At 42.2% G+C, this 12,114-nt stretch overlaps 1 protein-coding gene across 1 annotated transcript; it reads left to right on the top strand.

The window, feature by feature from the left end:
- Window positions 1–221: 221 nt before the first annotated feature.
- LOC130381778 (long-chain fatty acid transport protein 6) lies at window positions 222–11,302 on the top strand. The gene is made up of 10 exons (XM_056589537.1): window positions 222–856; window positions 1,542–1,745; window positions 3,122–3,280; window positions 3,850–3,974; window positions 4,627–4,821; window positions 5,069–5,159; window positions 5,510–5,708; window positions 6,558–6,655; window positions 7,484–7,614; window positions 7,699–11,302. The coding sequence occupies exons 1-10, from the start codon at window positions 379–381 to the stop codon at window positions 7,873–7,875; spliced, it is 1,857 nt and encodes a 618-aa protein (XP_056445512.1). The 5' UTR covers window positions 222–378; the 3' UTR covers window positions 7,876–11,302.
- The last annotated feature ends 812 nt before the right edge of the window (window positions 11,303–12,114 follow it).

Below are 12,114 nucleotides of genomic sequence, written 5' to 3'. Positions count from 1 at the left end.
ATATTGTTCTGATGTCCTTAAGGAATTTAGTCGATCCCCATTTTGTTGTCGTGCTGGGTATCACGAATTGACATACTCACTCCCTTAAAAAAACGTATTATTATTAATTGCCCATATCTACCTACTGTAATTTAAATGATAACATCAGGGCTAATAAACTGTGTTCTGGATGGAGAGATTGTCAGAGATAATGCACTTTGTGGGAGGGGCGCCCCTATCTATATTGAAATTGGCCTATTGTTCCTTAATCCTGGCGGCGGGGGTCCCAGGGCATGAGCTCACTCATGCATACAGGCCGCTATCTCAAGTTTAGAAGAAAGAGTGCAGAAAGTTCACAAAGTTAACAGCGCCTGCGTTTAACGCCCCAGTGACTTCAAAATGATTGTGTGGTTGTTGACGACATTCTCGGCAGGACTACTCGCTATTTTTCTCTACCAATGGACAACACATCCGTTCTTTTGGGTCGATTTAAAGAACTACTTGAAACTTCGGAGTTTCAAAAAGGAGATGCAGATTCGTATGCGGAAGGGAATCGTGACATACCTCGACACTTTTCTTTACCAAGCGAGAATAACCCCTGACAAACCCTTCATCATCTACGAAAGCCAATCCCTCACGTACCAAGATGTGGACAAAAGAAGCAACCAGTTTGCTAAAGTGTTTAGATCTGCAGGATCTTTAAAGATGGGGGACGTGGTGGCTCTTCTGATGTGTAACCACCCGGACTTCATTTGTGTGTGGTTCGGCCTGTGCAAACTGGGCTGTGAAGTCGCCTTTCTCAACTTCAACATCAAGGCGTCCTCCCTCCTGAGTTGTCTGCAAAGCTGTGGAGCCAAGTCACTTGTGGTGGGCGCCGGTAGGTCTTGCAGAATAGGTCACTGTCACTTTACTCAAGCACCCTGTTTACTTTGTAAATTGGCAATTTTGCATGCGTCGTGGACTCGTGTGACTCCATGGAAGTTCTGGTTGTTGTAGCCTAATCCATAGATAGACTGTGTTTTGTTTTTCTGGGTCGCTGACAAGTTATTATGAAGATCTAATCCGTCAATGTCAAAATAAACTAGAAACTGAGTGCAACACGATTCAAGCAATTAGATACGTTGCCAATGTGCTCTATGTCTATGCTATAATGGGATTATAATTATATATAAAACGACTTAAAGCTTTTCCCACTACCTAATTTAAAGTAACCTATGATATAGCCTACTCAAAGGCATTGGTGAATAATGTTATAAATAAGTTTTTGTTTGTGTATGAATCTATAATAGCAGTCTTGTTAGAGTGAACAGAGTGGATTTGAGCCCCCTGTGTTGACATGACAGATGGCAGCCTCCTTTAGCATCCGTGGGATCATTCATTCGGGTCAAAGTCAAGATGGAAATAAATCTAAACAAAATACCTTTTTTTGAGGGTGAAACATCAAGTAATTTTATCTTTTTTTGAAAACGATCAAATAAGTTATTATCACACCGTGTTATTCCATATTAATCCATGTTGCATAATAAATAAAAAATTTAATATCCCCCCTTTTTTAAATCCAGATTTGGTGGCTTCTTTAGACGAGGTGCTGCCCACCCTGAAGGCTAGTGATATCTCCTTGTGGACGGTAGACCACAGCGCTCCTTGTGATGGCTTCAACAGTCTGCTGGATAAACTGGACAAGGTGTCTGAAGAGCCATTGCCTGATCCTCCCAAAGTTAACGTCATGTCTAACTTCCTCTTCATATTCACCTCAGGCACTACTGGTAAAGTGTTGTCAATTCATATCATTAGATAGATAGGACTTTATTGTCATTGCACATGTTACAGAGCAACGAAACTATTGGGCTTTTATACTTCAAAAAAGTGGAAAGCCATACGCCCCCTTAATCTTGATGCTGAAAGGAACCATCAACAGAATAAGCAGATGTCATTCATCTAGCTAAAATAACTACTTGTAGAATATTTTTTAGATGTTCATGTTCAGTCCACTTATCCTCCCCACATGTTGGGTCGTTGGGTTAATCTGAGCTGTGGCTGCCATCGCAGCAACCCTAGAAGCTGTTGGCGCTGCCCAGCAGAGGGGGCGACCGTCCAGGCTTTTCCTCCCTGCGGAACAGTCCGCTCCCGTTTCAGCAGACGCATGTTGACGGGCCAGACAATGATCGCTTAAGCGAAAACAAAGTCAATGTGTCAGAGGAAGTTAGGAGAGAGACACTGTGGAACGGCTATGAGAATGGCTGGCTCCAGAGATGTTTTTTTCTTTTTTAGGAAGCCATTCAAGCCACTGCAGGAAGGCCATGCCCAAAGCTATTCGAGGGCGTCGAAAACACAGACTTTGACTGAGGGCCTCTTGGTGTACAAGTGGAGGGGGTGGAATACTTTGAGGAAACCCCAAGGGTCCCCCCCCCCCCTCCCCCCTCCCCCCTCCCCTCATCCACACAGGATGCAGAGACCCCCAGAAGTCTGAACAGGCCCCTTCAGCAGAGGTCACTGCGTCGGTGCGGAAGCTCTGCAGTAGCAAGGAGCTGCCGGTGGATAACGTCTGTTAAAGGCACACGCTGAAGGCTCTGGATCGGGGTGGGGGTGTAGTGATGCCCAAAGGTGTTTTGTGTAGGTCTGGAGGATCTCCCATCTGTCTGCGTTCATCTGTGTTGTGTTGGACCGTGGGGGCAAAGAAAGAGGCAGTCACAGGAGTTTGCAGTCTGTTTGTTCAGCAGGCATTTCAGTTTTTATATGTTCAACATTTGTGTTTGCCAGGGCCTCCACATCCTTAGGGCTAGGGGACACATGACAATGTCTTGGCGTCTCGTAGACAAGGTCTGGAGCATGTTGTCTATGAGATGTCAGTGTCTTCAGTATTGATGAGACAATAGAACAAGCTGCCAAGGTTTGAGGCTTTGAGGCGTTGTACCACTATTTGTCCACGTCATATTCTTCATTTTTCTGTAATTAATTTTTATTTCCTCTGTATTTATTTTCATGAATTGGAATTTAAGTTTTTAGGAGCGTTTTTTTTTGGGTCATATACAAAGTCATACATGAACAACTGTGGAACTCTTACATATAAAATAGAGCAACTTTCTATGAATATATATATTTCTTACATTTATCTCTTTTGTGTCACGCTTTTATTTTGCAGGTCATTCTAAAGCCGCGCGGTTGGGTCACCTCAAAGCCATCATGAGCATGGCCTTCCTCCGGTTCTGTGGCGTCACGTCCGACGACATCGTGTACATCACTCTCCCGTTGTACCACATGTCCGCCTCCCTGCTGGGGGTCGGTGGGTGCATACAGCTGGGTGAGGAGGCTTTGAAGGCGTCTTTTGATCAGACCGGAGCCAAGTTTCTGCTCCATTTCATTGATCGTATCATAAAAGGCAGCCGTTTTTTGTAGTCCGTGTTGTAATTGAATGGCACGTCTTTCAAAGGCCTTGTTTACACCAGAGACCTATCTCGATCCGTTATTCAATCTAGGTGCAAAAAACCTCCTGTTTATATTAAAGCACTAAACACAATTGCTCGTCAATCTAGATTGAATGTAGCGAATGCTTAACGGTTGATTACATCTCACAAACAACCGATCCCGCCTGTTAAGACGGAGAAAACATTGCACTTTGTATCGCAATCTAACAACAGTTTTCAATTCGAGATTTTAAGAAATTCAAAACACTGGTGTAATTGCATACTGAACAGAACACCATAATGGATAGTTTATTTTACCTCACAATCTCATTTCCATCAAAATGTACGATTGTTTCATGCACATTTCTTTATGTATATGGTTCTAGGTTGTTGGTGAGTCAATGTTGGATTTATTATATTGGGAGCACTGAGAAACAATAAGCCAAATCTCTTCTCGGTCTCACAGGTGCAACGTGTGTGTTGAAGAAGAAGTTCTCGGCCAGTCAGTTCTGGAAGGACTGTGTGAAGTACGATGTGACTGTGTTCCAGTACATAGGAGAGCTCTGCCGCTACCTGGTCAACCATGCATGGGTAGGACGTGCTCTCTAAATCCTCTCTATTCTGTATGGGGATATTTACCATTGTTCATTAATAGGCCAAAAAAAACACCAAAGGAGTAGTTCATTACAATGCTATTCCCGAAACGTTTGAAGTGTCTTTATGCAACCATAACTACTTGGCATTACTTTATGCTAAATCCTATAGAAACACATGTACCGGTAAGTATTGAGTATCGCATCCTATTGTTTTTAGAGTGTAACGTGTAACCAAATCTGGGGGGCTCATTTATCATGGAATACAACAAGGTTTTCTTTTCTTATCCATCATTGCTTCCGCCTGATTAAATCAACACTATATTATATTTTCACCAATGTGGTCCAGAAAGTGGATCTATACTTTGCAAACAAGATGGCCAGCCCTCCATTCTCTTATCAGTTTAATCCATCAGCTCTGTAGAGAATAAGCTCATTCCATGTCTGGCGTATACCAAATCAATGTATTTGTGTTGTTGTTCATGCATCAATCTAATTGCATTCAACGAATATTCTCACCCTCACTAAACAACAATAAAGACCGAGAACGAACCGCTTCAGAAGTCTAGCTTTAATGAGCCCTGGGTGGTGCATGGTGTTTCATTGAGGAAGCCCCGGTCGTCTCACCCTCCCATGGTCTCTCTCCCCAGGTCACCGAGGAGGGGGCCCACCGCGTGAGGCTGGCGGCGGGCAGCGGCTTACGGCCCGACGTGTGGCGGGAGTTTGCCCGGCGCTTTGGGAACATCAAGATCCGGGAGGGCTACGGTCTGACCGAGGCCAGCGTGGGGTTCCTCAACTACACCGACGAGATCGGGCCCATCGGAAGGGCCAGCTACTTCAACAAGGTCAGTACCGCACAAAAGTAAGCTCGGACTTCAGGATGCTCTGCGTTTGGTTGTGTTCTGCATGCATCGGGCCGTAATGTACTGAGCTCGAGTTTTAAATAAATTGATTAGTAAAATGAAGCAAAACATAGTTTTAAAAAGTAGAACTATTCACTATTGGCTGGTGGTCTTTACGGATCCCTGCCAGCATATTTATCCTCATATTTTGTTGCTCATTTAGTTTTTTGTGTCTTATCACCCTTTTTAGCTTTCTATGCCGTTTGAGCTCTTGAAGTATGATCCCAAAACATACGGCCCGATCCGCGAAGACTCCGGAAGATGCATAAAAGCCCCAAAAGGTAAAACCATCAGTAACTTTGGACTTAAATCCTCTCTTTACCATCATAGTTTGAGGGAATCTTTTTTTTTTTATCATTTATTTTATCCGTCTTTCGGATGAGACGGAAAACTCAGATAGCACTCATAGCAGGAGTAGGGGTCTATCAGATGACAGTGAGTGTCATCCTACAATGATATCAGTATAACTGTGGCTGCAAATGAAGCCACTAGAGGCCGCTACTGGGGAAACTTAAACAGTACAGCTTTAATCACCGTTACTCGTGCTCTCTTAAACCAGAATTGTAACATAGTGTTAAGCACCCAAACAGCTCCTACAAATACAGGGTTTTCCTGGTTTTCCTTCGTACAGGGGAGGCAGGCATGCTGGTGGCCCCCCTGACGGTCACCAGTCAGTTCCTGGGCTACGCGGGGAACAAGACCCAGACGGAGAGCAAGGTCCTGAGGGACGTGGTCCGGCCTGGAGACGTCTACTTCAACACGGGAGACCTGCTCCTCTGCGACCACAGGGACTTCCTGTACTTCTGCGACCGCATCGGAGACACCTTCAGGTGAGCCCCTCTGAGACGCGTGGTAAGAGGAGGCTATATATGGTTATACCACACAGTGTGTTGGGGTCTCACTGCAGAAAGTACAGGACTGAAGTAGAAATTAAGAGAGATAATATTGAGGTTTTGATTAAAGGGGTGATATTATGCCTTCAGGTGTGCGTGTGATTAGCCATTACCAGTCTTGGGAAATATTTGGGACTTAATGACGAGGGTAAGCCTTGGGCCAACAGCCGCACCCAAGTCAAACTGATATAGTCATTGTCTTCTCTTGGCTTTTAAAAGTAATCGTGATACTATCTGACAATAATTCATTCATTTTTGGCAGGTGACAGTGGCAATGATTTGGGGGGCTGGGGTTGGATGGGTCGGAGGAGGTTATACTGAAAAATAATAGAATAGAATAAAAAAAGAAGAAAATAACAGTTAATTTTCTGGGACTGAAAACTTCAAAAAAAAAATTCAAAATTGTGAACTATGAACATGAACTAGTTCATTTTATCTGTGTGAACTGAACTTTGACCTAGCTCTTGTGAAGTGTGAACTTGCTCAACAGTGATGATGGATAGATAAGTAACATTTGCTACATCCACTGGCTAGGCTGGTAAACTGATCTATCCATAATATCACCCCTTTAAGTACAAAACAAGAACTACCTAACTATCTTAATATACTATCTAATTAATGTACCGTCACATCCCCATTAATGGGGGGTGTGGGGGGGTGCAGTGACAACATAACGTTGTCACTGCGCTTTCATGTAAAATGCATATTGTAGATCAGTAATAAATTTAGAATAAATACGATTTTTAATCCATCATCGGGCGTCCTTTCAATGTGTTTGTATTGCAGGTGGAAAGGAGAAAATGTAGCCACTACAGAGGTCTCTGAGGTCCTGGGAAGCCTGGACTTCCTCCAGGAGGTGAACGTCTATGGTGTCACTGTGCCAGGTAGGTGAAGCTGCTTTCACCTTCACTTACAGTGAACACAGTGAGTCAGGACCTCCGCTGGACTTCTCATCGGGAAGACGCTGCTCTTTGACAGGACATCGTCCCGGTCTCCGTCCTGGGCTATTGGGGGTATCACATAGGACAGAGGGCGCCCCCTACTGGTCCTTCAATAATATCTGACAGAAAAACAATTTTTCAGAAAAAAAAGTTTTCTTCCGTTTCATTAAAAAAAAAAATTATGAACTATTTAATATGAACTTTATCAGGAGAGAAATGGATAGGGGAGGGTACAACTGTGGACGTTTCATTTGGTGGGAAACATCCACAAATGTTTTTCTGCTGCTTAGAAGTGTTCATCGACAAATGAACGGCTATCTTGGCTGTTGTAGACTCGCATGGTTGACAAAACGCCAAGTGAACGCCTCCACAAGCCCCCTACTGATCTCCGATCCAAGGATGGACCAGGAAGAGCCCTGCTTAGCTTCCAAGGAAACCCAGCGGTTCTGGGCAGGTAGCCATGGTGCTGGCTAAGTGATCACTCTATATGCATTTACATTTTATCATTCAGCAGAGGCCTCTATCTAAAATGACTCATGTTTATGCAGAGAAAGAGCAAAGCATTCAATCGATATTGGAAATAAGTTATAGTGCAGCACAACCTAGTTAAAATTAAAAGCACTGGACAGAGTGCAGGGAAGCCATAGGAATCAGAAATGCAAGCTCAGCTCTATATCAGCTCAAGCTCAGCTCTATATCAGCTCAAGCTCAGCTCTATATCAGCTCAAGGTCAGCTCTATATCCATTAACTGCTCATCTTTTATTGGACAGGATATGAAGGTCGGGTGGGCATGGCTGCAATCATCTTAAAGCCGGATCATAAATTAGACGGTGCTGAAATCTACAAGCAGTTAGTCGGAAGACTCCCGTCCTATGCCTGGCCATGGTTTCTCCGAATTCAGGTAAGGAAAATACCCATTATATTTCCAAATTACTGAGATGAAATCTAGGTTCCGTCTCCCCGTGACTTTTTCTTTTGTTCTTAGACCTGCCCGGAAATGACGGAGACGTTCAAACAACAGAAGGGGAAACTGGTCCACGAGGGCTTCAACCCAGCAGTGGTGAAGGAGCCCCTGTATTTCATGTCTCTCTCTCAGAAGGACTACATTTCCCTTTCTCAAAGTCTGTACGATGACATCATCTCCGGCAAGATTTTACTGTAGACAGAAAACGCAGCCAATCCAAGTTGAACTCAGGTTGAAATAAACGTAAAGGGAGAAATAGATTAATACACTATTGAATTTATTCTTAATAATTATATATCGATTTTATGTTTATAAAACATTTTAGGTTATTTATGCTTATTTGTTTTTATATGTTTTATCCTTTAACATATATACGGTTGCTACGTTTCATTAACAAAACTTCCTGAGACATGCCTGACTTTCTATGAGCTCTTTAACATGAGGTTTATCATGGCTTGGGGAGGGTACATCTGTGGAGGAATGACCATGTTTCTCTCCTCCTTAGAACTGCTTATCGGCAGATGAACGCGTGTCTTGGCTGTCCTAGACTTGCATGGCGGTCCTAGACTTGCATAGCTGTCCAAACGCCATCAAGTGAAAGAGCTTCCAAAGCTTTCTTTGTGCGGCAGAATCTATCCCTAACTCTAAGATTAAGCATTAAACGTATTCACAAAACATCAGTGCTGTGTCACCACGTGTGTGGTCAACCAGTCTCAATGAATCGACGTGGGTTAGGGTCAATGTCCCATCCATCTCTGAAGACAAGATGGATGGACACGCACTAGTAACTGAAACAATAGTGCTAGACCAGGCAGGAGAGAAGAGTAGCGGGTCTGAAGCAATGAAGCCAACGGTTGATCAATAGGCCTTTCATAGTGAAACCCAGTATGGAACCAGGGATGTGGAACAAAGGTTTTACCCATGCTGTGGATCACAGAACTGGGTCACAGGAAAATACATCATTGTTCCGCTGCATTTCCCCGGCTGGGGGTCTGTGTGCGTGTGACTTAGCTTTTTTATTTTTCCGTACATGTCACTAATGTGTAGTGTCGTTGTATTTCAAAATAATTAAAAGCAGACTTGTCTAAAATAGAACCTGTCTCCACCATTATTTAGGAACTTTCTTTACATGTAGTCACATTCCCAATTCAATGTTTTGCTTATGTTTTAAGTTGCATTCAGCAATTGTTGAAATTATTGTTCTACTGTAATTTGAGTTTTAAGTTATAATAATGGTTCTATGTAAATGTGTTAGACTACTGGTCTCTGCTGAAGATCCCAATGCATGCCAACCATGAGACCGAATCAAAGCACAATGTGATCAAAATGAGGACTGAGACTGAATCAAAACACAATGCAATCCAAATGAGAACCATGAGACTCAAAGTACAATGTGATCAAAATGACTCAAATCAGCATTGGCCGACCAAAGATTGTTGATTGCACCCTTTGTTAGCCTGCCATCGGCAGAACAATTTGCATGTGTATTAGTCTCGAACCATTCAGGTTATTTCTGATTTCCACTGGACGCGATTAGATAAGACCAATCAGAGCAACTAAATGTAATACATCAGCGGCGGGCATCTTGGTTTTCCAGAAAATGCCTCAACTGGGCTCCCATAGGTACAGACGTTGTAACAAACCCTACCTATATTAAATAAACTGTTGTGGTTGACCCGGGCCAGCTCTGGTGGAAACTGTTCTGAACGTGAGGGGGGCCAGACGCATATGCTTAGGCAAATAAAACTTGAGCTTGCGGCTTGTTTGGGTTCCCAGGCTAGCGTTAAGGGCTTGTTAACTGGAAAGTGGATATTCCAAGTTCAAACATTTTCCAGGATGTGTAGAAACACTTCAGATGTTAACAACCATCTCATGTCTGGTCTCTGCTAGTCACCAAGAAGATATGCAATTATGCCTAGTGGATGGGTGATTACTTGTTACAATTGTTTAATAAATCAAAATCATTCACTCACAACCACCAATGATCACCCAGATTTCCGTCTTATCCAGGTTGTTCGGGGGAAAATAAAATTATAGTAATTATAATTTTCCAAATCACCGAAGTACATTTTGTGGACATTTCATGAATAATCAAGTAACAAATAATAGATTGATTCCATTTGATTGATTTATTGCAATAAAGATGTACAAAGTATTGATTATCATCAATGTTAGAAAAAGCCTATCCATGACATATCCATGTAATGTTATCCATGTCTACAGTACAGCGTATCAAAACATGACTGTTTCAACTGCCTGGGTGTTTCCCAGCTCCTGCAGTGGGACGGCAGGGGAATACACCTTTGCACTGTGGATGTCATCATAGCTTTTCTTCCAAGGTATTTCAAGATTAATATGGACTGAAGGGAAAAGACTGAAGACAAATTTGAAAGGCAAAACAAACCAACATGCAAATTAATTTCAAACCAAAACCAATATATGTATATATATATAAAGAAAGAAAAAAATGGTTGTAAAATTATACTAAATGAAACAATGTAAAATAAATACCATGTGCTATTTAATTGAAACTCCCTTAATTTATGCATGTCCACTACGAAGCATATTTACAGGTATATCATGTTTGCAGTGTTTACTAGAAAGTGACGGTCTTGAGAAAAATGGTTGATTATTTAGATTCTACATTCCACATGATGGCTCAATATCAACGGATGAGAGGAGGGGAGCTTCGATGGAAAGAATGGCAAATGGCAAAACAGAAAATTAAAAACCCCCCCAATAAAAATTGCATGGATGACACAAGCGCAGGTGACATTTGGTTCTGAAAAAAACAAAGCACAGTAGTAACAGCAGTAGTAGTGTCGATCTGGCTTAGTACGAGCGCGCTACGGTCAATCAAGTACCTGTGCCTCAATGCACATTTTCAGTCTATATATATATTCATGACGAAACAATGCACACAAACACAAGACATTATTTGGTTTGACATATATAATCGTGTTTAATAATACATATCAAAGACAACGTTTTCCCCCTTCAGCTTCAAGTACCTCACAGCTGACATCGTCTTGGTTATGCGATTGTGTGTGTATGGAGTTAAATATACAAGTATAGTAGTAAGTAACCCGTGTTTTTTTCTTTTGTTTCGTTTGTGTGTTAATGTCACTTTGTAACAATGTTGGCGGATGAGTGTCACTGCACAGATCCTTTAAGACCCTGTTGATTCTTTTTAATAAAATAAAAGCGCTTACATTCCTCCACATCCTTTAAAATGTGTTATTACATTCGTATCCTCTGGACACAGACACAGAATGGTGGGATGTGGTCGTAACGTATGGCAGTTTATACATTGAACTCCCCAAAACACAGCAGTGGATCCCAAATAGGCCTGGAACTGAACCCCTCTCTTTAAAACGTCCTCCATTATCGAAGTATGTGCTCGGAATCTTCCGTTTGTAAATGTAACAGTTGCTTTCACCTCAAACTGTGACACATCGTATTGATTGCATATAAGAAAAAGGGGCCTATATGAAGATCGACTAAAATATAATCAAATCTATGGAGAATAGGGAAAGAAGAAAATAAAATCAAAAAATTATATCTTAATGAATATAGTACTTTTGTTTTAGGCTACCGATATCCTAGGCTACTTTTTTTTTTTTTTTTAAGATCCAAGTCACTCCAAAAAAGAAAGAAAATAAAGAAAGAAAATCGTGTGAATTTATTCACTTGGTGGAAATCTGAAGTTAAGACGAAACAGACGTCTTCCCACACCGAGGATTGGAAAGCAGTCCGTTCGGGTACACCACTAGCTCATGTACATAGAGGTATATCTTCAGAAGCAACCTTTCCCAAACATTCCTGCTTCGACAAACACATTCTTCTCACTCCAGCGCGCACAACATAAAATGTGCCGTTTTAATACAGACAATCAACCCCATTCTATACCTCAGAGGAACGGTGAGACGAACGGCGAAATGAGACAACGAAAAAAAAACTGCCGGACTCAAACCGTGAGCTAGCGTTGGACAAAGTCACAGGAAGTTAATCAGCCTCACCGTGAACTAGCGTGTGGGCGGGAACGGCAGGGATGGGAACGCCGTTCGATGCCGTGGTCTACAGTAAATGAGTTAATAGCATTCAACACAATTAGACATGATAAGTCAATGAAGCCAAACTTTAGAGACTAACAGGCAAGCCTGAAAGGGCAACAAAAAATGAATTAAAAAAATCACATTCTGGTTGTCCCACTGTAACAGAAACCGTTGAGATGAGCAGGTGTGAAATGGAGCTACGCTAAGTGGTATGTACAAACACGCAGCCGCTGAAGCACGCGGGCCACGGCACGTCATGTTCTCCCCTCACACATTAATAATCACTCAGTAACTACAGGAACCTGTTCGTTGAGCCACTATGGCTTATAAGAGAAAAAGCAACTATGAAAGATGTTAATTCTAGCATTAAGGCAAGTTTGTA

Source organism: Gadus chalcogrammus, chromosome 4 (assembly GCF_026213295.1).
Source record: "Gadus chalcogrammus isolate NIFS_2021 chromosome 4, NIFS_Gcha_1.0, whole genome shotgun sequence".
NCBI classification, from domain to species: Eukaryota; Metazoa; Chordata; class Actinopteri; order Gadiformes; family Gadidae; genus Gadus; species Gadus chalcogrammus.
Note: the sequence above shows the minus strand (reverse complement) of the source record. Positions and strands in the feature narration are given on the sequence as shown.